This window comes from Eleutherodactylus coqui, chromosome 11 (genome assembly GCF_035609145.1).
Source record: "Eleutherodactylus coqui strain aEleCoq1 chromosome 11, aEleCoq1.hap1, whole genome shotgun sequence".
NCBI classification, from domain to species: domain Eukaryota; kingdom Metazoa; phylum Chordata; class Amphibia; order Anura; family Eleutherodactylidae; genus Eleutherodactylus; species Eleutherodactylus coqui.
Window position 1 is genome coordinate 77,074,056 of NC_089847.1, and position 27,246 is coordinate 77,101,301.

The window sequence follows — 27,246 nt, forward strand, 5'->3', positions numbered from 1 at the left end:
CAAAATGCTAAAAATTAGCATTTTCCCTCAGTTTAGCTTTAATGCTTTTTTCCGTGCAGTCAAAAGCATGTGCAGCTTATTGTACGCGTCGTTACGAAACGCGACAACACCAAATGTGGGGTTTTACTTTTAAACTTTTTTTTATGCCAATATGAGACAAAGCATAAAAAGGGTTTAACTTTTTTTTACATTTTTCTTAAATTAATTTTTTTAATCTTTTTTTCACACAACTTATGTCCCCCTGGGGGACTTTCACCACTGTACTGCTGATAGCTGTGATAAGGCATGGCAGGGCTACTGCCCTGCCTTATCGCTTATACAGCCATTATAGGCATTGGCACTACAGGACGCCAGTGTCTGGCGTCCTGTTGCCATGGCAACAGGCGGGGCTCTCGTGATAACATCACGAGAGCTGGCTGAAGACAGTATCCCGCTGCCAGCACGTAAACTTATACCCTGGAGTGGGAAGGGGTTAAATGGAATCAATTTTGGACACAATGTATTTCATCATTTTAAATTTTTCAGGTGGAAATGAGTGCCGTAAAATGGACATAACTTTTCTATGGGTCACTCAAATTACAAGGACACAAAACTAATTCAAAACACACAGTATATTATACATACTACACCTAGGCCCCCTGTCCACGGCAGTTTATTCGCCGGCGGTAAACCGCCGGTGAATCACGCCGGCCGACGCTTCCCATAGCATTGCTATGGAAAGCGTCGGCACCTGTCCACGAGCAGATAATCATTGCGAGTCTCCGATAGTGGTGGGCAATTTCCAGCATGCTACAAATTGCCCTGATTCTCCGCGGTCAGCCTATTAGATAGGGCTAAGCAGCAGGGATTCGTCGACGGCTGCCGCAGGGGAGCTTTGCCGCGGGATACCGCATCGCCCGTGGACAGCCGGGTTTAATTTTTAGGTTTTTCTAATTTTGCACAATAAAAGCACTGAAATGCCCCAACTATATTTTCCAACCAGACTTCTTTTCAAAAGTTACTGCAGCTAGAGCATTATTAGCAAACAAAAATGAGTTAAAACGTGCAAGTGTATTTTATGATTCAAGGTGTTTCCTAAAATGTGTGGCTTGAAATTAGTGACTTGAGATTCAGTGATTTTAGAAGGGAGTCTTTTAGATTTATATACTAGTGTTACCGTCGTGCGTTGCTGTAACCTCAGAAGATAGGAAATTCAAGGCAATTAGTTATGATAAAATGGAATTTACATTGTGTAATTGTTTTTTAAACTTATTCGTTTTCATATGGAAAACATTTCAAAGTGTCGTTTTAATTCTATTTATTTATTCGAGTGTTTGTGGATAACCAATATTAGGTTTTTCGTCTGGTGCGTACAAGAATAAATAAGGTTTGCCGACGCGTGAGCTGGCCACATACAGTTGTCCATATGAGAAGCATTGATTCTCCAAATGTAGCCCACACACTTACAGGGATTGTCCTTGTGCTTTGTTGATGGTTATTGCAAAAGCGAGTCGCACTGGAAACAAAACGTTTGAATTCAAATGGCATATCTGTTGGCAAGAGTACATGTTGCCCCTTGAATTACCCATTCAAAATTGTAGCTTCGGTGACCTTGTTCATCTTTTTCACAGAAAGTCTTGTTACGTTTCAAAGTCGTGGTACACGTGCGCCACCTATTGTAGGATAGATGGACTATGCCAGAAACAGTCGCCGGAGTGTACAACTTCCCAAAGTTTCATGGCGATCAGATGAATGGGGAATGAAGGAAGGCAGATTGAGATCGATCACACACACACACACACACACACACACACACACACACACACACACACACACACACGTTTGGACTGGTTTTTCAATTGCATTAAATCATTTATCTTTACTTTCCCAATTTTTTATAAGTGCTGCATTACCGACAGTGCTATCCAGTGTACATCTTCTACAACGTATGCGTGCATGTCAAAGCCCAGATCCAGGATCTAAATAAGCTGCTTGCAACACTCAGATCTATTAACATGCAAAGGAATTTGCTACTCACTGTGCAGACACTCATTGGGAGAGATATGAGGGTCAATGGTAGCTTGAAAGTGCAGGAAGATCAGACAGCTAGCTGGGTAAAAGGATGGGTAGAGGGTCTTTTGATGGCCAGGAAAAGGTCTATTCCATTAAGAAAACAATACACAGTTAAAAAAAAAACAAAAACTCTGCGCTGCCAGAGATTGTGAGAATAAAAATTTTTTCTTTGTCTCTATTGGTTTGAAAACAAGATGGTAAACAGACACTTACTTTCTAGGAGGGGGGTATGTGATGCAGAATCCCCCTCCTTGTAGTGAAGACTCCAAACAATTAAACCAATCCTCATACGACCAATATATCAGAAAGGTTCTTCACAGATTTATTAATCCTTCTTAAAATACACCTGCCGTATGTGTACAACACACACGTGTAAAGCAGACCAACACAAATGCCGTACGTGTGCCACACACACGTGTAGAAAGGACAACACGTTTCTGTACCTCCACGGTACCTTTCTCAAGTCCAGTGAACAATACATGTAAAAATGCCGATATAAATACCTTAAAAAGAAGGAGATGTCTTCACTCCGGTCGGTCCCTGGGCAGCGCCATATTGGTAGGCGGGGTTAGTGACCTCATGTGGGTGGAGTAACTGACGCAGAGTTTTGTTTTTTTTTTAACTGTGTATTGTTTTCTTGTCTTTGGGGGCTCTCTACTGGGAACCCCTTTTCCACCCTGCAGCTCTCCCTATGCAGGGGATTTGAGATCGGTGACTTCATTAAGGAACAACAGGACCTTGTGGCGCACATTCCATCTGTTTTTTTACCTATTCCATTAAGAGGAATAGCTCAGGGCAGGCTAAGCAGGTCCTCGTCATGGACTGGTGTACACAGAAAGAAAAACCATGCCCACTCTCTAAAACATGCTGCAGGGTAAAGACTTAATGATCTGGTGGAGACCTCAAGCCCGAGGACAAAATCTTGATTCGCTACGAGTTTCGGCAAAATATGCCTCTCAAGCTTTGAATACATATGGGACATATACAGGTTTAAATACATGTAGTTTCACTTACATTTCATGCAGTTCATTAGTGACGCCACCCGGCATCAACGTAATTGTAGGGAGGGAATCACTTCCCTTTCTGGCGTGAACGTAAATACGTCATACGTCTGAGGTTTGGAATGCATTTAGTGTTCCAGTCTTTCAACAAACCTTGTTAGTATATGTTGTTGTGTTCAATTTAACAATGAGCAGTACTGTTAAATATATCATTCTTATAGTTAAATTGCTTGTATGCAACACAGACAATTTTTGCTCGTGCTGCTGTGCAAATACGCAAGATCAAATGTCGTGATAAGCCTCGCCCCCTGACATGTTGGCACCTTGTGGTAAATAAGTGGGTTTTGGGTTGCAGTTCGGGCACGCTCTCTAAAAGGTCCGCCATCACTGTCCTATGGGTACATAAAACTTTCTAAGCTGTATACATATCCAAAAATGGATAATATCTGATTATAAAATGAATACATATAATTCTATACAATGATGATCATAGTTTAGTGTGATCACAATGTACAAAAAGTTTGTATATAAATCAAACCAACTGTAATAGACGTGTGTAAAATAAAAAAATTATTATGTAATATATAAACAGTCTTTTCTAATACTTCGTTTACGCCATGCGGCATTAGGGTCCAGAGACGATCGATCCAATACACCTTACGTTTCAGCTCCAATGTCGATTTGGATGTAATGTATTCTAATGGAGTGATAAGAGAACTGCTATCACAACCAGGTTCTTTTCCATAGTGTCTAGAGACACTGTTTGGGATAGTTATTTTTAATATTTATGCAGTGTTGATAGAAATGTTGAAGTGACAATTGTTTGGTTAGCATATGCAATAACCAAATCAAGGAAAATTTGGTATTTACTGATGGTCCCCGTAAAATTTAAATTCATATTGTTTTAAAGAGAATTTATATATTGTATTAACTATTTCATCCCCCTCCTATATTAGTATGTTGTCAATGTACCTATGATAGAATTTTATCCTAGGATAACAGAATGTGTCTCTCAAAATACCGCATGTAAAGATTAGCGAAAGAGGAAGGAAACTTGCTCCCTATAGCTGTACAGCTAACATGTACAAAGAATTGGTTATTGTAGAAAAGTCATTTTTAAGAATGATTGCACCTACCAAAAATGACTGTCGGTAAACTGGCATTAGGGGGTCCTGTAATAGGTACCATTGGAATACGTGGAAAACTAGTGTATAGTGATTCAAAAAATATTACATTGCTATTCGAACTTTAATAAATCTAGAAGTGACTGGTGTCTTTAATATGTAGGTAATGTTATGACGTATTTTTGTAGAATCCCATCTACATATTTGGACAGTTTACAACTTGCTGAATTAATAACTGATATTATGGGTCATCCTGGAGGGTCTTCTATATTCTTGGGGATTTTTGGGATATGATAAAAGTACGGAATATTTACTTCTCGTTATACTATATATTTAGCTTCTGTTTTTGTTAATCCTTGTTTATCAACATCTTGTTCTATAAAAGAGTTTTTAGCTCTAACATAACATTTGTGGGATCACCCTTGATTTTTTTCCAATAGGTTGTGTAATTGAGTAAGTTCAATCTTAGGCCCCCTGCAGACGGGCAGAAATTCCGGATTTGCGCCACTAAAAGCCTGCATAGGAGTGCATTACAATACGCACTCCTATGCAGACGGGCGCGGTTTGGACGCGCGAAATGTCGCGCGGCAAACAAACCGCGGCATGTCCTATTTCTGTGCGGGGCTCGCAGAGCCTCCCACAAAAACGTCACTCACCCGGGCCGGCAGCTCCAGTCTGCGCATGCGCCGCCTGCCCGGCAGCCGGCACATTAAAGAGCCGAGGCCGCCGGGCGCGGGTGAGTACACGCTGCTCCCTGCAGTCGCTGTGGTCGGGTCCCGCGGCGAGAACTCTCGCCGCCGGATCTGACCCGCCCGTCTGCAGGCGGCGTAACTTGTTCATAACTGTCCCGTTTCATGATGACAATCCCTTCCCCTTTATCTGCTTTATGACTAATTTTTTTAATTTTTATTGTATTTTGTTCAGTCTGAGATTTTTCTTATTTATAGATTTATTTTTTTTAAACATGTTAGTGAAATCTTACAGGGTGGTATGATAGAACATATCAATAAAGGGACCTCTTGATTCTATGGGGTAAAATGTACTTTTTGATCTTAAATTTCTAGAACTAGGATCCATGATGATAAAGTCTACTGTTATTTCTTCTACACATGATTTTTCAGGGTTTATAATAAAGTACTTATGTGAAGTTATGCCATCATACTACCCTGCAAGATTTCACTAAGAGGTGTTCAAAAAAGTCTATAAAAAAAATTCTCACTGAGACTGAACAAAATGCTTTAAAAGAATAAAAAATAAATAAAATCGAAAAACAGTCATAAAAAAGGCAAAAAAAAGGAAGAGGTATTATCATGAATCGGGATAGGTTGTATTATTGAGTAAGTTCAAGCTAACATGTTCATAACGATTATAAAAAAAAAAATACAAAAACAAATCAAGGGTGATCCCACAAATGTTTCATATAGAGCCCAAAAAAATCTTATAGAATAATGTGGATAAACAAGGATTAACAAAAACAGAAGCTAAATATATAGTATAACGAGAAATATTATGTAATTTTATTATCCACAAGAATATAGAAGACCCTCCAGAACGACCTATATATCTGGTAACAATTCAGCAAGTTGTAAACTGTCCGCATATGTAGATTGGATTATACAAAAATAAGTCATTACATTGCCTACATATTTAAAAGACACCAGTCACCTTCTAGATTTATTTAAAAAGTTCGAATGGCAATCTAAATTTTTTGCTCACTAGATGTCAAATCACTAAAAACACTAGTATTGCACATATTCTGGGAGCGCAAGCAGTCCAATGTTACCTATTACAGGACTCCCTAATACCAGTTAACCAACAATCACTCAAAAATAATTTTAGTTACGATAACCAATTTTTTGTACATGTTAGCGGTACAGCTATGGGGAGCAAATTTGCTACCACTTTCGCTAACCTGTACATTGGGTATTTTGAATAAGACATTCTATAATCCTAGGATAAAATTCCATCGAAGATACATTGACTACATACTAATATGGGAGGGGGATGAAATAGTTACTACAATATATAAATTAATAAAAATAGGAATTTAAATTTTACAGTGACCTTCAATAAAGACCAAATAATTTCCCTTGATTTGGTTATTGCATATGCTAACCAAACTATTGCAATCTACTTTTGAAAAAAATGTTGAAGTGACAATATCTTCCTAGACTAAAACAGCTGTAATTGTAAAAGTTGGAACAACATACCATATAGTCAACTCAAATGCATTAAGAGAAACTGCACACAAAGGATTATACCAAAGGCCACAGTTACACAGGGCGGATTTCGACGGAAATGTCACGGTTTGGCCGCAGCAAAAACTGCAACATTTCCGCCGGCAGAACAGCCGCAGGGAAACCCGCGGCCTCTTTGAAGCGGCCCGGCTGCTCGCTCTTCCGCTGCAGTTGGCTCTCCATAGAGGAGAGCGCGGCCGCAGCGGAAAGTAAAAAAAAAAAAAAAAGGACCTACTGCGGTTGGCAAACCTGCGCCGCAGCAGCGGCTTCTGCGGGCTTAGCCGCAGCGGATTTGAAGTCCTGTGTGGACGCACGGAATTTCCGCAGCAAATCTGCCCCGTGTGAACCCAGCCTAAAAAAATAGATTTAGAGAAAAACACTACCCAATAGAATTAATAATGCAGTCAAAAAATGAGATTGAATAAATAAACAGTACCGTAACAAAGACAGTTCAGCAGAGAAGAAAAAAAAGAGAACAAAATATAGTAATAGTGGTGAAATGAAACGCATTCTCAAGAAAAATTGGGCAATTAAACAGGCCCCCTTTGTGAAAAAAAAAACAAAAAAACCACACAACCTACAGTGATTTTTAAAAGAAATAGGACATTACAAAATCTAATAGCCCCCAATAAAAAAATTTAAAAAAAAAGCAAAAAAAAAAAAGCAAAAAAAAAAAAAAAGCAAAAAAAAAAAAAAAGCATCGATAAGCATACCACTAGTACGATTAAAAAAACCTTTACAGGTAGACAGGTGTATATAAATGCTTCAATAAAAGATGTAAATGTTGTCCTTTAATCGCTCATAAAAGATAGATAATGTTAGAAGAATATATTAAACAAAGAATGACTTGTGGCTCGAAGAGTGTTATATATTAGCTAGAATGCCCTTGTGGGTTGCGATATGTAGGACAAACTAAGGCCGCCTGCACACGAGCAAGTCGGATCCGGCAGCGAGAATTCTTGCCGCGGGACCCGACCCGAGAGCCTGCAGGGACGAGCGCGTACTCACCCGCGCCTGGCGGCCCCAGCTCTTCCATGTTCCGGCTGCCGCGCAGCCGGCGCATACGCAGACCGGAGCCGGCGGCCGGGTGAGTGCGTGCCCCGCACAAAAACAGGACATGCCGCGGTTTGTTTGCCACGCGAGATTTCGCGCGGCCAAAACCGCGGCCGTCTGCATAGGAGTGCGTATTGTAATGCACTCCTATGCAAACTTTCAGTGGCGGAAATCCCGCGGCGGGATTTCCGCCCGTGTGCAGGCGGCCTTAGACTGTATTACGGACCCGTATCAATCAACACCGCATAAATATTAATAACTATCCAAAAGTATCTCTAGACACTACGGAAAATAAAATAGTTCTCTTATCACTCCATTAGAATACATTACTTCCAACTCAGACCTTATATATAAACATATTTAGATTGTGATGTTAACTATCATTATAATTTCAGCTAGTAATTCTATGTGACTATACCCAGCTTCACCCGAAGTCTGGTCAGTCTGGTCAGTCTGGTCAGTCTGGTCAGTCTGGTCAGTCTGGTCAGTCTGGTCAGTCTGGTCAGTCTGGTCAGTCTGGTCAGTCTGGTCAGTCTGGTCAGTCTGGTCAGTCTGGTCAGTCTGGTCAGTCTGGTCAGTCTGGTCAGTCTGGTCAGTCTGGTCAGTCTGGTCAGTCTGGTCAGTCTGGTCAGTCTGGTCAGTCTGGTCAGTCTGGTCAGTCTGGTCAGTCTGGTCAGTCTGGTCAGTCTGGTCAGTCTGGTCAGTCTGGTCAGTCTGGTCAGTCTGGTCAGTCTGGTCAGTCTGGTCAGTCTGGTCAGTCTGGTCAGTCTGGTCAGTCTGGTCAGTCTGGTCAGTCTGGTCAGTCTGGTCAGTCTATATAGATATGTATTACTTGATTTTATGAGAGATATCTATTTTTGTGTATGTATACGCCTTAGAAATTTTTTATGTACCCATAGGATTAACAGTTAGCATTTCAGCATGAATGAATGAATGAATGAATGAATGAATGAATGAATGAATGCATTTGCACACAACAAAGGAAGATGGACGGTGTTGCAGATAAGCAATATACCTATAAGAATGATATATTGAACGGTACGGCTCATAGTTAGTTTGTTTTCAATTTAATAGATTTTAACAAAGTTTGTTGAAAGAATGGATCGCAAAATGTATTCCAAATCCTCAGTGATGTATAACGTATTTACGTTCATGCCAGAGAGGGAAGTGGTTCCCTCCCCACAATTACGTTGATGTCAGGTGGCGTCACTAATGAATCACATGAAATGTAAGTGAAACGACATGTTTTTAAACCTGTATATGTCCTATATGTATTCAAAGCTTGAGAAAGGCATTGTTTTGCAGAAACGCGTAGCTAATCAAGATTTTATACTCGGGCTTGAGGTCTCCACCAGATCATTAAGTCTTTCATCTGTGGCATGTTTCAGAGCGTGGGCACTATTTTTTTTTTGTATGTACACAGATGCATTCATTACAGCTCCTGGTTACCCAAGTTGCTGTTAGTGACCCACAATGTCTCTCCAGTTCCACTGAATTACAGCCGTCAAAGATCCCTTCTACACACCTGCTTGGACAGCGGATACCGGTGGGAACCTCTGGCAGGGCTAACCCACCGAGTGAGTTGTTATTCACTTTCCAAAGAGGTTTTCTGTATCCCACAAGGCGCAATTCTAACCCTATTCAGTCCTGGTAATGGGAGATTCAGTCATGAAATGTCTTGATATTTACTTCTAATTTGAAAGAATTATATATTTGCAAAGGGTATGCCTTCAATGTGGTAGACACGATTACAAAGGTTTTATATCAATTTAGTTTTTTGGTATTCTTTGGTCATTCCATGTCAACTGGTTTTATTTGGGAGAGGGTCTCTGACTAGCTTCAATTTTGCTTAAATTTTTATTGAATGTTCTTACACCATCTGTATTAAGTTCTGCAAAGTCTTTGCTGGGTGTAAAGCTTTGTTGACGCACTAGAGCCACTTTCATTAAAAAAGTCACTCTTCCTTTGGGGAAGTTGTTTCAATAAAAATATCCAAGTTTGTGTTGCCTTGGTTTTTGATCTAAGCAAGTTAATGCATTGAAACTTGGCGCACATGATACCATTTCTGAGTTCTACATGAAAAGTTGACAGGCAGGGCTCACTAAGCATTGGTTTGGTGGCTAAGGCCCAAAGTGGCTGTTAAAGGTTATCACGACAACATTGACACTCTGCTGACTCGAATTACTGCATCATTGACTTGTTTTGGTTTTGTTCCAGTAACTCTTAAACCATTCCTAGCTAAATTTCTAGCTCAGATCTGTACCAGATGCATACAATAATAAACACATCTTGTGCAAACTTCACCATTTTGAATTGAGTTTTTTACCCTTATTAATGGGGTTTGTCATTAAAAAAAAAAAACATCTAAACTTACCTATTCCTTCCCTGTCAGTCTCCTTATCACATCTTCTCCTGGTTGAGCTTCTCCAGTGCCCCAGATCAGCTCACTGCAGGCTGGGACCAGCTTGTTATGAAGGCTGCTTTATCACAAACTCCTTCCTGCTGGGTCAGTGAAGGTCACATCCCTGTGCTGTAGCTTCACTGCCTAGGAAGAAATTGTAATCTATTTCAGAGACCGCTAGCATGAGCAATCTCTGAAGATGATAGGCAGTCCTCCTGCTGGCCTGTGAGCTGTAATGCAACATACATTGGCAGACTGCCAACCTATTGTACATAACCTCACAGGAAGGAGCAGAATCAGGCAACTGGAGGTGAAGTGACCCCCTGGACTGTAGAAGACAGGAGAAGATAACACAGGTGAAGATCTGGTAAGTAGACTGATGGGGGAGGAATAGACAAGTATAGCATTTTTCTTTTTTAGTGACAGAACCCCTTTAAGTGGAAAGACACCAACATGAAACTAATGGAACAGATAGATTAAAAACTGCTCTTACTAATGGCCAAAAGCAAAATAAAATTGGAAGTGAGCTTTTTATGTTACAGGTGTATAATAAAAAAAAAAAAAAGCTAACATTTACAAAAATGATTTTCACCAATTTCAGTGAGGGATACAATAGTAAGTGTGCAAGCAAAAAGGAAGACAGTGTAACAGTGCTTTGGTAGGCACTTTTAATACTCGCCAAATTCAAGCTCATTTAAGCTATTTGTCAATGAGTTTTAGGCTCCTAAACGAGTGGACAATTATGTCACGACTCACGACATTCACCAGCCTCTTTGGGCCTCAGCCACCAAACCAATGCTTAAGAGAAAATATTCAAATTCTACACAAAAAGTGGACAAAGCACACCAAATTTCATTAGCTGCTTAGATTAACAATGCAACACAAACTTGGATTTTTTTTCCCGAAACAACCTGTGAGGGAAGAATAACTTAATAACTTATGCAAAATACCTCTAGTGCCTCAACCAACCTATACACCAAGCTGAAACTCTGCAGAACTTCATACAGATGTATGAACATTATGTAAAAATTCCAGTAAAACTGAAGCTGGTTGAACAGGGACTATTAAGGCCACTTGACATGGAATGACTCTTGTAATATTTGCATGTGTACAAGATGAATATTTCTCTTTAATTTTATAGTGCCTTAGTGAATATTAAGTAGCAATAGGAAATTATTGTAGCATGCGGTTCCTTTTTTTCTAGTAAAAGCATGTTAGGACTTTGTGAGAGGGGGCTGTACAGGGAAGCCATTATCAGGATGATCATTTTGTTAGATTGTCTATATTATCCAGAGATCTAACAGAACAAGCCTGGTAACTAGCCAACTAACAATTGTCTGCCTCCTCGACGTTATTAATTATTTCTGTAGAGTGCTTTTCAATTATATGGTAGCTAATTGTATGATATTTAAGGTTATGTTTTAATAATTCTCATATGATCTGAATTCAGTTATAGTTAATCCCTTGCCTGTGTTATTAGATGTCATGGTCAGTCACTAACCATAGGGCGAATAGTACACTTCCTCTGGCAAAGTGGCCATGGGGAGCTACCCACATAAGAAAAGACTGAAACAAGGATCAACTTGCAAACCAGCATATCAGGTAACCTAAAAACTAAAGAACAAGTGAATATTGCATAAGAAAATGCAAAATCAGCACTAATATTTCTTGCATGTCAAGAACTGTCCATAGCCTCTAACAATGAAGGAAATGCATGTATGGACCACACAATTATAGTCCAATAACTGCAGAGGCAGCTATGGCTGGAGACATCACATGCGACAGTATTTTTTTTATTCAAAGAATGCTACCCTGACTTTAAAGAGGTCTTCTAGGACATTTAAAAGTCAAGCAGAAAGAAGAATGTGAGAATAAAATAATCATTACCTGGGAAAACCAGTACTGTTGCTGTCTATAGCAGTTACATGTGCCTAAGTCACATCACTACAGCAGGTCATCAACAGGGATCGGAGGGGGCCTAGGGTTGGCGGCACTGGATTTTCCTATTTTTTTTTCCCTTCACACCACATGCTTTATGCTAGCTCTATAAAATGTTCCAGACAAACTAGCTATTGGGATCCCAAACTGTAATACGTCCAGTCTGGGAGCCTGGAAGTGTTCAATTGCTCCACTGTTACCCCATTAATATCAATGGGTTGTCAGGAGAGGGCAAATTCTTGAAAAGTTTAGTTTGCTTGTTTGTTAAATATGGAAAATAATTTTGTTTGTTTTAGTAACTTCAATACCACTCTTAAAATATGGAAGAGACTTCTTGCAGCAATATTTTGTGAACAGTCACTTACAAGCTGAAAATTGCATGTTGCGACATTCCCTGGAAGGGTTTAAGGATAACAAATTTTTGAAAGAAAACTTGCAGGAAAAACAGCATCCTAAGTGCCTATAAATTAGACATTGTAAAAGGAACAATTTATTCTAAGGAAATTGTTTCATTAAAGGGTTTCATCTACAATCCCACTGTGGGCCACTGTGTAATATGTAAATACATATAAATTAAAGATATAAAGATTAAAGCAATGATGTGAAAATCTAAAATCATATTTTATTCACAACACAGCAGAAGACGAAAAGTGAGACATTCCCGTTTATTTAAAAACACAAAACGACTGAATGTTTTTAGTTTGCTTCAGTTACGTTTCACTTAAAGGGGTTGTCCCGAGGCAGCAAGTGGGTCTATACACTTCTGCATGGCCATAATAATGCACTTTGTAATGTACATTGTGCATTAATTATGAGCCATACAGAAGTTATAAAAAGTTTTATACTTACCTGCTCCGTTGCTGGCGTCCTCGTCTCCATGGTGCCGACTAATTTTCGCCCTCCGATGGCCAAATTAGCCGCGCTTGCGCAGTCCGGGTCTTCTGCAGTCTTCTATGGGGCTCCGTGTAGCTCCGCCCCGTCACGTGCCGATTCCAGCCAATCAGGAGGCTGGAATCGGCAATGGACCGCACAGAAGAGCTGCGGTCCACGGAGGAAGAGGCCATCTTCAGCGGTGAGTAGAGAAGTCACCGGAGCGCGGGGATTAAGGTAAGCGCTCCGGTGAGCTTTCTTTACCTCCCTGCATCGGGGTTGTCTCGCGCCGAACGGGGGGGGGGTTGAAAAAAAAAAAAACCCGTTTCGGCGCGGGACAACCCCTTTCAGTTTTTTTTTACTGAAACAAAACAGCATAGCAAACTGCTTCAGGTTTTTCACTCTAACTGATCCAAGCTGAAAAAAACCAAAACATCTATTTCCGTTTGTTCCATTTATGGAGCTGACAAGCAGAATTAAGAGATGGAGAGGCTCAACAGAAGCAAAACGCTATTGTGAAAGGCAACATGTGGATTACATTTCATTTTACTTTCACCAAAAATGTATATAGTTAGAATTCACTCACGCAGCAGCAGCATATCAGTACGATGAGGAGGGTTTGAATCACTCCAGCTGTGCCCACTATCCATGTCAGTCGGAGAAACAGTATCACTCCTAAGATATTTTGCAGACACGGAAGGTAGACACCCATCAGTGTGCCCATACTGGGAGACTGCAAGACAGAATAAGAACGAACACGTTAGACATCGGTGGATACAGAGAGAGCATTTGTTATATTTATAGAACAAATGTTTCAATGGACAATAGGGGCACTTGACAGATGAAAAAAAGACAGGAATTAGGTCCTACCTGTTAATTCCTTTTCTTGAAGTCATCCTGACAGCATACACATGGAGGTTGCCTGCTGGACACCTGTTGGGACAGGAAGCGGAAACTACAAAAGGCAAATCCCACCACCGGCTCACCAGTGTGTACCAAATAACTACAGTGACCCGGCTTTGCTTAACCAATCATTTCTAATATGGAAATCATAGTACAATACGTTACTTCATGTAAAATATATCCGAAGGGGAGGGAAAAGCCCCTATGCTGTCAGGATGACTTCAAGAAAAGGAATTAACAGGTAGGACCTAATTCCGGTCTTCCCCTCGTCATCCTGACAGCATACACATGGAGGAATACCAACGACCAAGGGCTTTAGGGAGGGACCACTGCCTGTAGCACCTTCCGCCATAAGGCCATATCCCGGTTGGCCCCCAAATCCAGGCGATAGTGTTTAACGAAAGTATGTGTGCTCGACCCGTGGCGGCTCTGCAGATCTGGTCGGTTGTCGCCTGGGCTCTCTCCGCCCAGGAACAGGCGACCGCCCTAGTGGAATGGGCTCTAATGTCGCCCGGGAGTGGGATCCCCTGGGATCTGTACGCCTCTTCTATGGCCCTCCTGACCCAACGCGCTAAGGAGTCCTTAGTAGCGGCCCCTCCTCTGCGTGGACCTTGAAATTGAATGAAGAGGTTGTTAGACTTCCTGAAGGAATGTGTGAATTCCAAATACTTCAGGACTGCTCGTCTAACATCTAAATTATGGAACCTCTGTTCCGTGGTATTACGGGGTTCCTGGCAGAAGGAGGGAGGTACTATACGCTGTTCTGTGAAAGTCTGTGAGAACTTTTGGTTGAAAGAAGGGGTCAGGCCTAAAATCGATTTTATCTGGGAAGGTGGTCATGTATGGGGTCCTAATCGAGAGGGATTGAATCTCCCCGATCCTTCTGGCGGATGTGATGGCCACTAAAAAGGCAACTTTGTGAGGGAGGATCTTCACTGATAGATCTTCCAGGGGCTCAAAGGGGTATGCGCAGAGGGCCTGCAAAACAAGGTTCAGGTCCAATGGGGGCATGGTTTCTCTTATAAAGGGATGGAGTCTGACTGCCCCTTTCAGATATTTCTTAAATTAGCCTATGGTCGCCTAAGGGGAAGTCGAAGAAGGCCCCAAGGGCGGCCACCTGGACCTTAAAGGTACCAGGTCTTAGCCCCATGTCCAAACCATCCTGTAGGAACTCCAATATTTTGTTAATGTCGGGCTGTTGGAGGTCATGTATACTATGCCCCAACCACCTAGAAAAGGTATCCCACACCCTGGAGTATATTTTTCAGGTGGATTTTTGAGGCTCTCACATAACGTAGTGGTCACCCCCTCTGATAGGCCCCGGCTCAGGTATTTTACCGGCTCAACTTCCAGGCCGCCAGTCTGAACTGTCGGACCTTTGGGCATATCAGGGGACCCTGCTGAAGGAGGTCGTCTCTCTGCGGCAGATGTAGAGGCGATCCTGTGTCGAGAGAGCGGCCAGGAGCGGGAACCAGGGTCTCTTGAGCCAGAATGGGGCCACCAGGATAATGGAGCCTGGGGACTCCTGAATTTTCCTTAGGACTCGAGGAATCAGGGGGATAGGTGGGAAGGCGTATGCAAGGTCCCAATCCCAGGCCTGGGATACTGCATCTATTCCCAGGGAGCCCCCGTCTGCTGCCATGGAGAAAAACCGGGGACACTTGGTGTTCTCCCGAGAGGTGAACAAGTCCACCTTGGGTGTCCCCCATCTCTCTAAATTTAGCTGGAATGCGTGTGGATGTAGAGTCCACTCCCCGGGGTCTATCTTCCTGCGGCTGAGATGGTCCGCCATGGAGTTCTCTGGGCCCCTTAGGTGGTACGCTGTGACGGAAGGCGTCCGCTGCTCTATCCACCCGAGAACTTTTGGCGCCAGGTCTTGGAGTCGGGGGTTCCGCGTGGATCCCTGGTGGCGGATGAGGGACAGTTATGTTATCCGAAAAGATCTTAATGTGTCTACCCCTGATCTCTGTCTCGAGGCCCCGAATGGCCTTCCAGACAGCGCAAAGTTCTTTGTAGTTGGAGGATTGAGCAGCTTCCTCCCGGTTCCAGCCCCCTTGGACGTAATGACGGCCTAAGTGGGCCCCCCAACCAGTTGCACTTGCGTCAGTAAAGATGGATACTGGGGATGCGGGGTACCAAGCCGTGGCTCTGGCAAGGTTAGAGATAGACATCCACCATTCCAAGGAGGATTTTATCTTGTAAGTAAGGACGACTTTCCGATCCAGGGAGGCGGGGGATTTATCCCAGGTTGTTTAGGATAAAGTCTTGGAGGGTTCTACAATGTAACTGGGCCCAAGGGACTACCTGATGCAAGAGGTCATGAGGCCGAGGACCCTCATGCCTCTCCTAAGGGAGACTTTAGTGGTTAGAGAAAGTGCCCGACACTCATCCTGGATCGTTTTTTGCCTTTCTAGGGGAAGGGATAAGCACTGATGGTGTGAGTCCAGAATCACTCCCAGAATTTTTTTTTTTACCCCTTCTGCTCGGGCAGAAGACTGGATTTAGAGGAGTTGATGATCCAGCCTAATGACTCGAACAGACGGAGTGTGAGGTTGACCTGGAACTGGAGTTCTGAAGCCGATCCTGTTATGATCAGGAAATCGTCGAGGTATGGGACAATCAACACCTTGTCAGTGCCGCCACCATCTCTAACACCAGTTTGGAGAACACCCGGGGTGCGGAGGAAATCCCGAACGGCAGGCGCGTAAATTGAAAGTGAGAGACAGAGCCATCTATCACCAGGGCAAACCGCAGAAACCGCTGGGAATCTATGTGTATACGGACATTGTAATATGTGTCCTTTAAGTCCACGGTGGCCATGACACTATCCGGTGCAATTAAGGGGATTGCTGACCGCACCGATTCCATTTTAAATCTTTGATACGTGATAGATTTATTCAGGAATTTCAGATTAATTATAGTTCTATAGGATCCATTGTTTTTGGGGTTTTTTTGTTTTTTGTTTTTTTGGATTAGGAACAAGGGGGAGTAGCACCCCTTGAATAGTCCTTCTGCGGGAACCCGAGTGATGGCCCCTAGGGACAACAGCTCTTGCACCCCCAACTGGAGGGCCTGAGCAGACGCAGGTGACTGGCAGGGGGTGACTATGAACCTCCGGGGAGGAAATTTCAATTTTGTAGCCATCCGAGACTAGGCGTAAGTCCCAGGGATTGGAGGTCGCCTCGTTCCATCTAAGGGCGAACCCCTTCAGTCTACCCCCTACTTGTAGGATCCGGGAAGGCAGATTCTCACCCTTTCCGCCTTTGGGATAGGACCAGCGTCCCGTTTTCCCTTTCCCCTTGTATGCTCTAGAGGGAACAAAAGGAGGAGGGTGAAGGAGGAAGCCGCTTAAACGATTTCTCCGATGGTAGTCCCTGGCTCTTATCCGATGCCTTCTCTAGGAGAGTATCCAAGGAAGGCCCGAAGATTCTGTGTCCTTGGGAGGGCAGGGAACAGAGTCTATTCTTGGAGGCGTTATCTCCTGTCCAGGCCTTAACCCAGACAGCCCTCCTGCTGTGTTCGAGAGGGCTGCTGAACGGGCCCTGAACTTCACTGACTCCATAGAGGCGTCTGCCAGGAAGCCAGTTGCCTCTGGAGGAGGGGAAGGCAGCTGGAGATGTCCTCCCTAGAGCCCCTCTGAGAAATCAGCGTCTGGAGTTGGTCTAACCAGACTGACATAGATCTCGCCACAGATGTGGCCGTGATGTTGGCTTTGACGGTCAGGGCCGCGGTCTCCCAGGCCTTTTCCATCACAGAATCCACTCTGGTGTCTAGTGGATCCCGCAGTTGGGAAATGTCCTCAAAGGGGAGGGCTGCTTTTTGAGACCCTGGCGACCGCCAGATCCCCCTTAGGGACGGTTTCTAGGAACTCGATATCTTCTGGTGTGAAGACCATCCGATCCTTGAATTCCTTGGACAGGAAGAATTTATGCCTGTTTCCACTGTGTCAGGATCAGCTGTTTTAAAGTGTCATTAACTGGAAATGACGGTTTTGGCTGTGGTAGGAGTCCCCGGAACAGGCAACCCTGAAAGGATGGCTGCTGCGGCACCTCTTCCTCCACCTGCATGGTGCGCCGGACTGCAGTTAACAGCTGACCCAAGTCCGCCGATGAAAAGAAATACTTCCTTGTATCCTTCATGGGCGGCATGGATTCTGAAGGAGAATCTTCTAGGACCTCCTCAGAGTCTGACACTTCCATTCGTGCCCGCCTTACCCTTTCCGTGGGGGGCGGCAGAGAAAGAGAGGAGAGCGAGGCTTCAAGCTCCTCGCGGATCATGGATCGGATGTCCAACATGCCCGAGGAGCCCTCTTTGCGGATCACCTTCTCCGTAGGGTCCACGCATAGTGGCTTGGTGTGGCCCTCTTCTAGCCGCCGCAAGCCAACTGGACATTTGCGCACTCGCTTTTTGGCCTCTCTAACCTTTTGTGCATCTCTGTCCTAAGAGACGGAGACAGCAAAAAGGACTTCCAGCACCAGATCCTGATGTCTCAATCCTCCCTCCCCGGTACTCCCAAAGCAGTCTACTCACCAGCAGGCTGCTTTCAGTGTCCTCTCTGGCTGACATCTTCAGTAAGGTGCAGCCAGGATGCAGAGGAATCCAGTCCTTTCAAATTTTCAAATTTGGCGCCGACACGCCCCCTTTAAGGGAGGCCGCGCCCCCCGTGAAGCGGCCGCGCTGACGTCACGCCGGACCCGGGGGATACACCGCATACACTGGGACACCGCCAACCAGCACACTCGTGGGGACGCACGCCGACCAGCACACACGTGGGGACGCCGACCAGACCCGCCGCCTAGGAGACACACATGGCGCTATATGGAACGCTTCACGAATTTGCATGTCATCCTTGCGCAGGGGCCATGCTAATCTTCTCTGTATCGTTCCAATTTTTGTATATGTGCTGCCGAAGCGAGCACTTTTTTCTGCTGGCATACCTCTCTAGACGTGGATCCCTGGAGACACCGGCGTCCAAGCCTGCAGGTACCGGGGCTGCTTCCTACCGGTACGACAACCCCACTGGGCAGCGTACCGGGGGAGGATTTTCCCACTGGGGGAACACTGCTGGGTAGATCCTGCGGGTGAGGGTCCCCTCGTAGGGTCTCACCCGCGCAAGCCCTGCCAGCCCGAACAGAGAGTCGTCCCCCCACGGGCAGACAGGCTGCATGGGAGTCTTTCATTCACCTCCAGGATACACCTGGAGGCCCGCTTGGACTGTCCTGTAGGGACAGGAAGACACTGGTGAGCCGGTGGTGGGAGTTGCCTTTTGTAGTTTCCGCTTCCTGTCCCAACAGGTGTCCAGCAGGCAACCTCCATGTGTATGCTGTCAGGATGATGAGGGGAAATATTTATATTTCCTTTAAGAAGGGTTCTAATCACATGTGCTGTTACACAGAACTTTGGCTGAATTGCTTATACAACTATGGATGTCCTAATATAAACACTGTGCAGTACCATGTTGTAACTAAACAATGCCTCTATACAATATTACATTACCAGTGTGCATACCTTAAAATTCTCCTCATGTCAAATGGAATTTATAAGTCAACTGGGTCTATGCTATGCCACTGATTTATAATTCCCTGGTGCTGCCCAGAGATTGGTGCGGGGAAAAAAAAACACAACATAACTGCCAACAATTTTATGGAGTGGGCTATTGCAGCAGACTATGATCTTACAACATAATTGGTAAGATCTACCTTTTATTTTGATCATGGATGACTGCCCATCTGAAAATCATCATGTTGAATGACAATTGGTTAGTAGGATTTTCGGTTGGTTGCATATGACTATAGTTATTTGAAGTCACTTGAAATGGTGACAAATCACATTTGCTTTAAAGAATTGACAGTCTGGCCAGTATTGTATATTATATTTTAATTTATCAAATAAAAGTTGCATATTATATCAGCTCTTCCAGCTCATAATAGTACATTGGGTCTGACTGGGTCAGAGATACTAATGGGATTACAGTAAAATACTTGCAGATAATACAAAATTGTGCAAAGTATAAACAAAAAAGTTTTTTACCATGCTAGGAAGAACATGTTATTGCTCTCAGTAAAAAAAAACAAAAACACACACACAAGCTGAAGGTTGTGCTCGAGAAGTCCCTCTTGGACCCCGACACTACTGGTTCCCCTTGTCCCTTCCATGTCTGGTCAGGATACAGCAGCAGCTTCCCTATCAGAATCGTCTGTTAACCGAGAGGCGATTCAGGATTCTTTTGGGGAGATCGTAAGGCAGAACAAATCTGTTAGTAGTTGGAATAACTCAAAAGGTGCACAATACACAGCTTGCTGAAGTTGGACAAGCAGATCACTTAATTCATACAACATTGCAATGATCGGGAGTGGGTCACAACTGTTGAATGAGACTAAGTTCCTCCTACCACTTGTTCCATGTATGGAGCAGATGATGCCTGAACAGACGTGAGTGCTATGTAACACTCATTAACGCAGTATGGTCAATCCTGCACTGTTGCCGCGCCCCCTTCCCATCCTAAAGCTGCCAACCTTCCGAATCTCGGCTACCATTTCAAATGCAGACTCATTTACAAAATCCATAGTACCACCAGCCAGCTCACTAAATCTGGGAAAGCTACAACATACAGAAGCCACCATACTATTCCCAAACTACTTCCCAGTTGCAGCAACCCACCTAGTCATAAGGCTATTACCAGTCTCACTTCACACCAGCTGAACGCAATCCTCCTTACAGACCTTATGGCCAATTGAATCTGCCCACCCACTTAGTCAACTGGGCACTCCTTCCCCTTTCCAACTCATCCTCCTCTTGACTTTCCTTTTCCCATCTTTTTTTTCAACACCAACACCTCTAACCCCATGGAGTAATTTCTCCACTTTTATTGCATTCAGACCCCCATAACAGTATTCCTGCAGTATTGCCCAGACTGCATGTAATCTGAGAGTGCCACAGGAAAAAGACAAATCAATTGCCCCCCCTCCCAATCAGGAGGCTGGAACCGGCACACGTCATGGGTCGGAGCTACGCGATGATGCGTACAAGGGGGCGGAGCCAAAACGCCGATGCTTCCAAGACCAGCCGAAGGGAGAAGATGCATCTGCGCAAGCGCGTCTAAAAAAGCAAGAAGACACCGAAGTTAGACGGAACCATGGCAACGGGGACGCTAGCAACGGAGCAGGTAAGTGAATAACTTCTGTATGGCTCATATTTAATGCACGATGTATATTACAAAGTGCATTAATATGGCCATACAGAAAAGTGTATAGACCCACTTGCTTTCGCGAGACAACCCCTTTAATCACTGATCAGACCGCCCATTGGTGTATACGCAAGGCTTCAATGAGAACACCCCAAATAGTCCAAGTGCATCTGTACTGCAATCTAAAAGTAGACCACAGACTTCTATCTCAATCAATGAGTCAAGATGTTTATTTGGTACACAGCCATTTACCTCCACGTAATGCAAGTAAACTATTTCTCAGTACAAAGAGCCCTAAATAAGGCTGTGTTCTGTGCGGTTCCTGTTTCTCATGTCCAAATGTTAAAAGAGCTGTTGATTTTATTGATTCTAGTGGCTTTATTAAAAAAACTGATTAACTGGCACATTGACTGCACAACTGTACAGTTTACTATGCCACTTGTCCATGTCCGAAAACTTGTTAATAAGGGAGATGGAATAAATCCTCCACAGTGCCACCTATTGAAAGGCAGCATTCCTTCGAGTCAAAGTGGGACTTTTTATACAAGTCTTGTTACAAGTCTTGTTACTGTGGAGGATTTATTCCATCTCCCTTATTTGCATATTACCCAGAGGAGCGTGCGTGGCCATTTGAGTCTCCTCACTTAGTTTATAGTATATAGTTGCTCTCCCTAAGGAGAAAACGGGAATTTTTTCTTACCGATAATTCCCTTTCTGGAAGACATCATGACAGCATACGCTGGAGGTTGCTCACCTGCTGACCTGAAGGGACAGGAAGAGGCAGAATATAAAAAGCACCTCCCCTCCACCAACACCAGTGCGTTCCAAATGACCACAGTGACCAGTTACTTAACCAGAAGGTGTGTTTTTATTGACATCACACACCTCAGAAAACAAAGTTAAAGCATACACATTACCTCATGTGTTGGACAAACTAGGGTAACCATGTTGGTAAGGGGGGGAAAAAAGCCCGTATGCTGTCATGATGTCTTCCAGAAAGGGAATTATCGGTAAGAAAAAATTCCCGTTTTCCCCATGACATCATGACAGCATACGCTGGAGGAATACCAAATAAGTGGCATGGGCTTTTTAGGGAGGGATTACGGCTTGGAGCACCTTCCTAACGAAGGATGCGTCCTGACTATATTTAAAGTCCAGCCTATAATGTTTGATGAAAGTATGGCCTGAAGTCCATGTGGCTGCGTTACAGATTTGCTCAATCGATGCGTGCGCTCTCTGCCCAAGAGGATGCCACCGCTCTCGTTGAGTGGGCCTTCAATCCTTCTGGAGGGGGGATGCCCTTGGCCTTGTAAGCCTCCTGGATGGCTCTCCTGAGCCACCTGGCGATCGCATCTTTAGAAGCGGCCTTTCCTTTGGCCTGCCCCTGAAATTGAACGAAAAGTTTGTCAGACTTCCTGAAACTTTCTGTTGCCTCGAGGTACGCTAGTACCGCTCTTTTGACGTCTATATTATGGAGCTTTTGTTCTTTTGCATTTTTGAAATTTTGGCAAAAGGCTGGAATAACTATTGGTTGGCCCCTGTGGAAATCTGACAATACTTTAGGCTGGAAGGATGGGTCTAAAGAAAAAACTATTTTGTCCGGGTGGATAGTCATATATGGGGCCCTTCGTGAGGGCCTAGATTTCCCCCACGCGTCTGGCTGACGTAACTGCCACAAGCAGGGCTACCTTGTATGTCAGCCAGGCGATGGATAGATCCGTAATCGGTTCAAATGGGGGGGGGGGTCGCATAAGGCCTGAAGGACTATGGTTAGATCCCAGGGTGGTGCCGTGGCCCGTGTGAATGGATGTAATCTGTTCGCCCCTCTAAGAAATCTCCTAATCCACCTGTGCTCCGCTAGCGCGAGATCGAAGAATGCCCCCAAGGCCGCAATTTGGACTTTGAGCGTATTCGGACTCAAACCTTTATCCAGGCCCGCCTGGAGAAAATCTAAGATTTTCCGGACGTCTGGCTGATCCAGCTGCTGGATGTCCTGGCCTAACCACTCTGAAAATTTTTTCCAGACTTTGGAGTAGATTTTGTGTGTCGAGGGTTTAAGGCTCTCGCTAATGGTGGAAATAACCTTAGGGGAAAGACCCTTTCCTAGGAACTTTACCCGCTCAAGCTCCAGGCCGTAAGCCTGAACTTGTGAACTTCCGGGTAAAGAAGAGGGCCCTGCGACAGTAGGTCCGGTCTTGTTGGAAGGTGGAAGGGCTCTCCCACTGACAGGGATCTCAGGAGGGGGAACCACGGTCTTTTGGGCCAATATGGTGCTACAAAAATTACTGTTAGGGTTGACTGCAGTAATTTCCTTAGCAGAAGCGGGATTAGTGGTAGAGGGGGAAAGGCATACGCTAGGTCCCAATCCCAGGGATGAGAGAGCGCGTTCGTGCCCAGGGCCTGTTTCTCTGCGCCTCTGGAAAAGAAAAGCCGACATTTGGTGTTTGCGCTTGACGCAAAGAGGTCTACTTCTGGTACCCCCCACTTCTCCACAAGAAGGCTGAACACCTCTGGATGGAGTTCCCACTCTCCTGGGTCCACTTTCCTTCTGCTTAAAAAGTCCGCGGCTGAGTTCTCGGCTCCTCTTATATGAAAGGCCGATAGGGACTTTGTTGTGCCTTCCGCCCATTGAAGGATCCGCCCCGCCAGTCGTTGTAGTGGAGGATTCCTGGTGGTATCCTGGTGGCGAATGAGTGATACTGTTGTCATATTGTCTGAGAAGATCCTCACATGTTTCGCCACTAATCGTGTTTGCAGGCTACGCAGGGATTTCCATACAGCTTTAAGCTCCCTAAAGTTCGATGAGCTAGCTTTCTCGTGAACGTCCCAAGCCCCCTGTACATAACCGCCTTCAAAGTGGGCCCCCCACCCTTTGGCGCTGGCATCGGTCGTGATTATTACGGCCGGGTCCAAATTCCAATCGGATGCCTGAGACAGGTTGTCCGACGACACCCACCAACGGAGTGAAGCTCTGGCTTCCGCAGAAATAGGGATTGTCTGATCAAGCGAAGCCTGCAACTTGTCCCAATTCTGGAGAATTAGTGACTGGAGTCCGCGACTGTGGAATTGGGCCCAGGGGACCACGCCGATGCACGAAGTCATTAGTCCCAGGATCCGCATTGCGTCTCTTATCGTTACCCTATGTTTTTTATATAGGTTGGAACATTCCTCTATGATAAGATGTTTTCTTAGGGGAGGAAGGGACGAATTTTGTAGACTGGAATCCAGGATGACACCCAGGGATTTCTTCCTGGTTTCTGGCTCCATGTTGGATTTTGACTCGTTAACAATCCGGCCAAGCTCCTTAAATAATTGCAATGTGGACTCCAAGTGTGATCTCAGAGCAGACGGGGAATCTGCCACCAACAGGAAGTCGTCTAAGTAGGGGATGATCATGACACCCTGATTTCGTAAGAAGGCCACCATTTCCATCACGACCTTGGAAAAAATTCGCGGAGCCGAGGAGATTCCAAATGGTAGGCAGACGAACTGGAAGTGGCGGATTTCCCCCTCCACCCTCAGCGCAAACCTCAGAAATTTTTGTGAGTTGGCGTAAATAGGGATATGAAAATAGGCATCCTTAAGGTCTATTGTAGCCATTACGTTATCCCTGGCAATTAAAGGAGTTGCAGTTCTAATGGTTTCCATTTTGAATCTCCTATATTCAATGAATTTATTCAGTTGTTTTAAATTGATAATGGTGCGGTGGGAGCCGTCTGGTTTGGGAACCAGAAAGAGGGGGGGGGGAATAGAAACCTTTTCCCTGTTCCTTCTTAGGGACTGGGATAATTGCGCCGAGACCCTGCAGGTTCCGTACGCCCTCCAACAGAGCCTGTTCTAGGCCTGGAGACTGGGTTGGGGTTATCATAAACCTGTCCGGGGGACGGGATAGTAACTCGATCCTGTACCCCTCCGCCACTAGGTGCAGTACCCACTCATTAGTTGTAATACTACGCCAGCTATTGGCACAGCGAGTCCGTCTACCCCCTACCGGGCCCGAAAGTATGGGCTGAGGGACAAAAGTTAAAGTCTTACCCCTTCCGCCCTTTGGATAAGACCATCTTCCGGTCTTTCCCTTCCCGGCGTACGTAGACGAGGGATGAGGGGTGAAGGGTCTCTTGGGTGGTCTGGTGGCAGGCAGTCCGTGACTCTTGTCAGCTGCTTTCTCCAGCAGACGATCCAGGTCTGGTCCGAATATACGCCCGCCCCGGAACGGTAGGGTACATAGCCTATTTTTGGACGCTGCGTCCCCTGACCACTTTCACCCACACTGCCCTTCTGGCGGTGTTCGATAGGGCTGCCATGCGGGCTCCGAGGCGGACTGTTTCCATCGAAGCATCTGCCAGGAACCCTGTTGCCATTCGCAGCAGAGGGATGCCACTTGCGAACTCCTCCCTAGGGGCTTTTTGGTCGACTAGGGCTGCGAATTGGTCCAACCAGATTGCCATGGAACGAGCCACGGAAGTGGCCGCGATGTTAGCTTTCATGATGAGACCGGAAGTAGACCAGGCCAACGGGTCCTTTAAGTGGGACGTATCCTCAAAGGGCAATCCGGACTTTCTGGATACCATGGCAATTGCAGTATCGACTTTAGGTAACTCGTCCAAAAAGGACACTTCATCTCCCGGAAATAACAGGCGTCCTTTAAATTCCCTGGGGATTAGCGGAGCCTGATCCCCGCTCTCCCACTCATTTAGAATCAGCTGCTTGAGCGTGGCGTTTACGGGGAATGAAGATTTTTGTTGCGGGAGTAACCCCGCGAACATATCCTCCTGGACTGTGCGGGGTTGCTGCACATCTTCCTCCACCTGCATGGTCCTGCGTACTGCTTTTAGCAGTTGATCCATGTCCGCGGTAGAGAAAAGATATTTCTTGTCCTCCTGCGTCACTTCCCCGTCAAATCCACATTTTCCGCTATGTCGGAGTCAGACTCAGACACCGCCGGAACCGACCTGCGAGTAACCCCGGAAGGCCCAGGTTGGAGGTCTGAGAGGGAGGACTGCACTTCTTCTCGGACGACTGACCGAATTTCGGCCATAAGGGAAGTTTTTTCCTCCTGCATAATTTTCGCGGAGCAGGTAGCGCATAACGTTTTGGTGCAGGAGTCGCCGAGTTTGGTTAGACATACTGGACATTTTTTACTCCTGCGTCTAGCCTCCCTCGGTTTTTGAGTATCCCTGTCCTGTAAGACAAGGGAAACTCTGTTAGTCGGGAAGTGTATGTAGTGCAGGTGTAGGTTGGTCCACTGGACCACTTACAGTTAGGAGGGTCTCTGGGTCCTCTCTGGTCGACATCTTGCGCCTTGCAGGAACGCTTCCTGTGCTTAGGATCGTTCCTTAGCGTGGAGAAACACCACCAGCTGATGCAGGGGCAGCAGATTTTTTAATTTGGCGCCGGCCGCGCCAGGCCACGCCCCCTTTGCGGAGCGTCTGACGTCACCGCGCTGTATCCGAAGCCACGCCCCCTGGAGCGCTCCTGTCGGCCCTGGACCCGGAGATGGCGGCCGCCGCCGTAATGACGGCCGCAGTGGTGCCGGCAGCCCGTACTTGGACCCCGGCCCACCGGAGATGGCGGCCGCCGCCCGAAATGACGGCCGCAGTGGTGCCGGCAACCCGTACTTGGGCCCCGGCCCACGCAGTCCCCGGAAAGCTCCCAGATGGGGTCCTTCCCACTGGGTTTGCCGGGGCTGCCCGAAAGATCCACGCCGCCGCTTCGCCGGTAAGTCCTCCTCCGGCATGGGACAGCGTTGCTGGAGTTCTGCCGCTGCTGTCCTGAAGGGACAGGAAAAACACTGGTGTTGGTGGAGGGGAGGTGCTTTTTATATTCTGCCTCTTCCTGTCCCTTCAGGTCAGCAGGTGAGCAACCTCCAGCGTATGCTGTCATGATGTCATGGGGAAAAGAGCGTTTCTGACCCCCGAAAACTTGTTAGCATGACGAGGCAGGAATTACATGTTCGTGATATTAATGCTAGGGTTGTGGATACATGAAAAACAATTTCTCGCGGCTTTAGGCTGCAACATAATTGTGATTCACAACTATTGAAGATCAGGGGCGTTGATCATGTTTCTGGCATTTGTGGTGATGTGAGAACGTCTTGAAATGTGAAAGCAAATGGATGTGCAAACTTGAGACTGTACAGCCCAGAGGTTTTAGCGAATCATTTGGCTTCTTCCCTTTCCTCTAAACCTTGGATCTTTCGCTGTATTTCTTTTTACTTATTTTTCTTCTTGTTTAAATTTGTTCTCTCATTTTAATATGACCCTGATCTGTCACATGTGTTGTAACAAACTTGATTCAGCAGGAATCATGCACTTTGGACTTCATATTTGACCCATCTGCATCTATTCAAACTAGCTTTGCAGAAATAACATCCTGTATTATATATTCTCTTTATTTGAAACTTAAAAAGGTTGTCCCGCGCGGAAACGTTTTTTTTTTTCTTCAATAGCCGCCCCCCCCCGTTCGGCGCGAGACAAACCCG

The 27,246-nt window shown here is 45.3% G+C and overlaps 1 protein-coding gene and 1 non-coding gene across 2 annotated transcripts in view; both read right to left on the bottom strand.

Moving 5' to 3' along the window:
- Positions 1–27,246, bottom strand: part of SLC12A4 (solute carrier family 12 member 4) — a 246,864-nt gene that overhangs the window by 143,217 nt on the left and 76,401 nt on the right. The window contains exon 4 of the mRNA XM_066582693.1: positions 13,263–13,409. Within this exon, the coding sequence (XP_066438790.1) occupies positions 13,263–13,409 (147 nt within the window). The remainder of the gene's footprint in view (positions 1–13,262; positions 13,410–27,246) is intronic.
- On the bottom strand, positions 18,392–18,498 carry LOC136582914 (U6 spliceosomal RNA). The gene has a single exon (XR_010787241.1). It is a non-coding gene; the product is annotated as a U6 spliceosomal RNA (small nuclear RNA).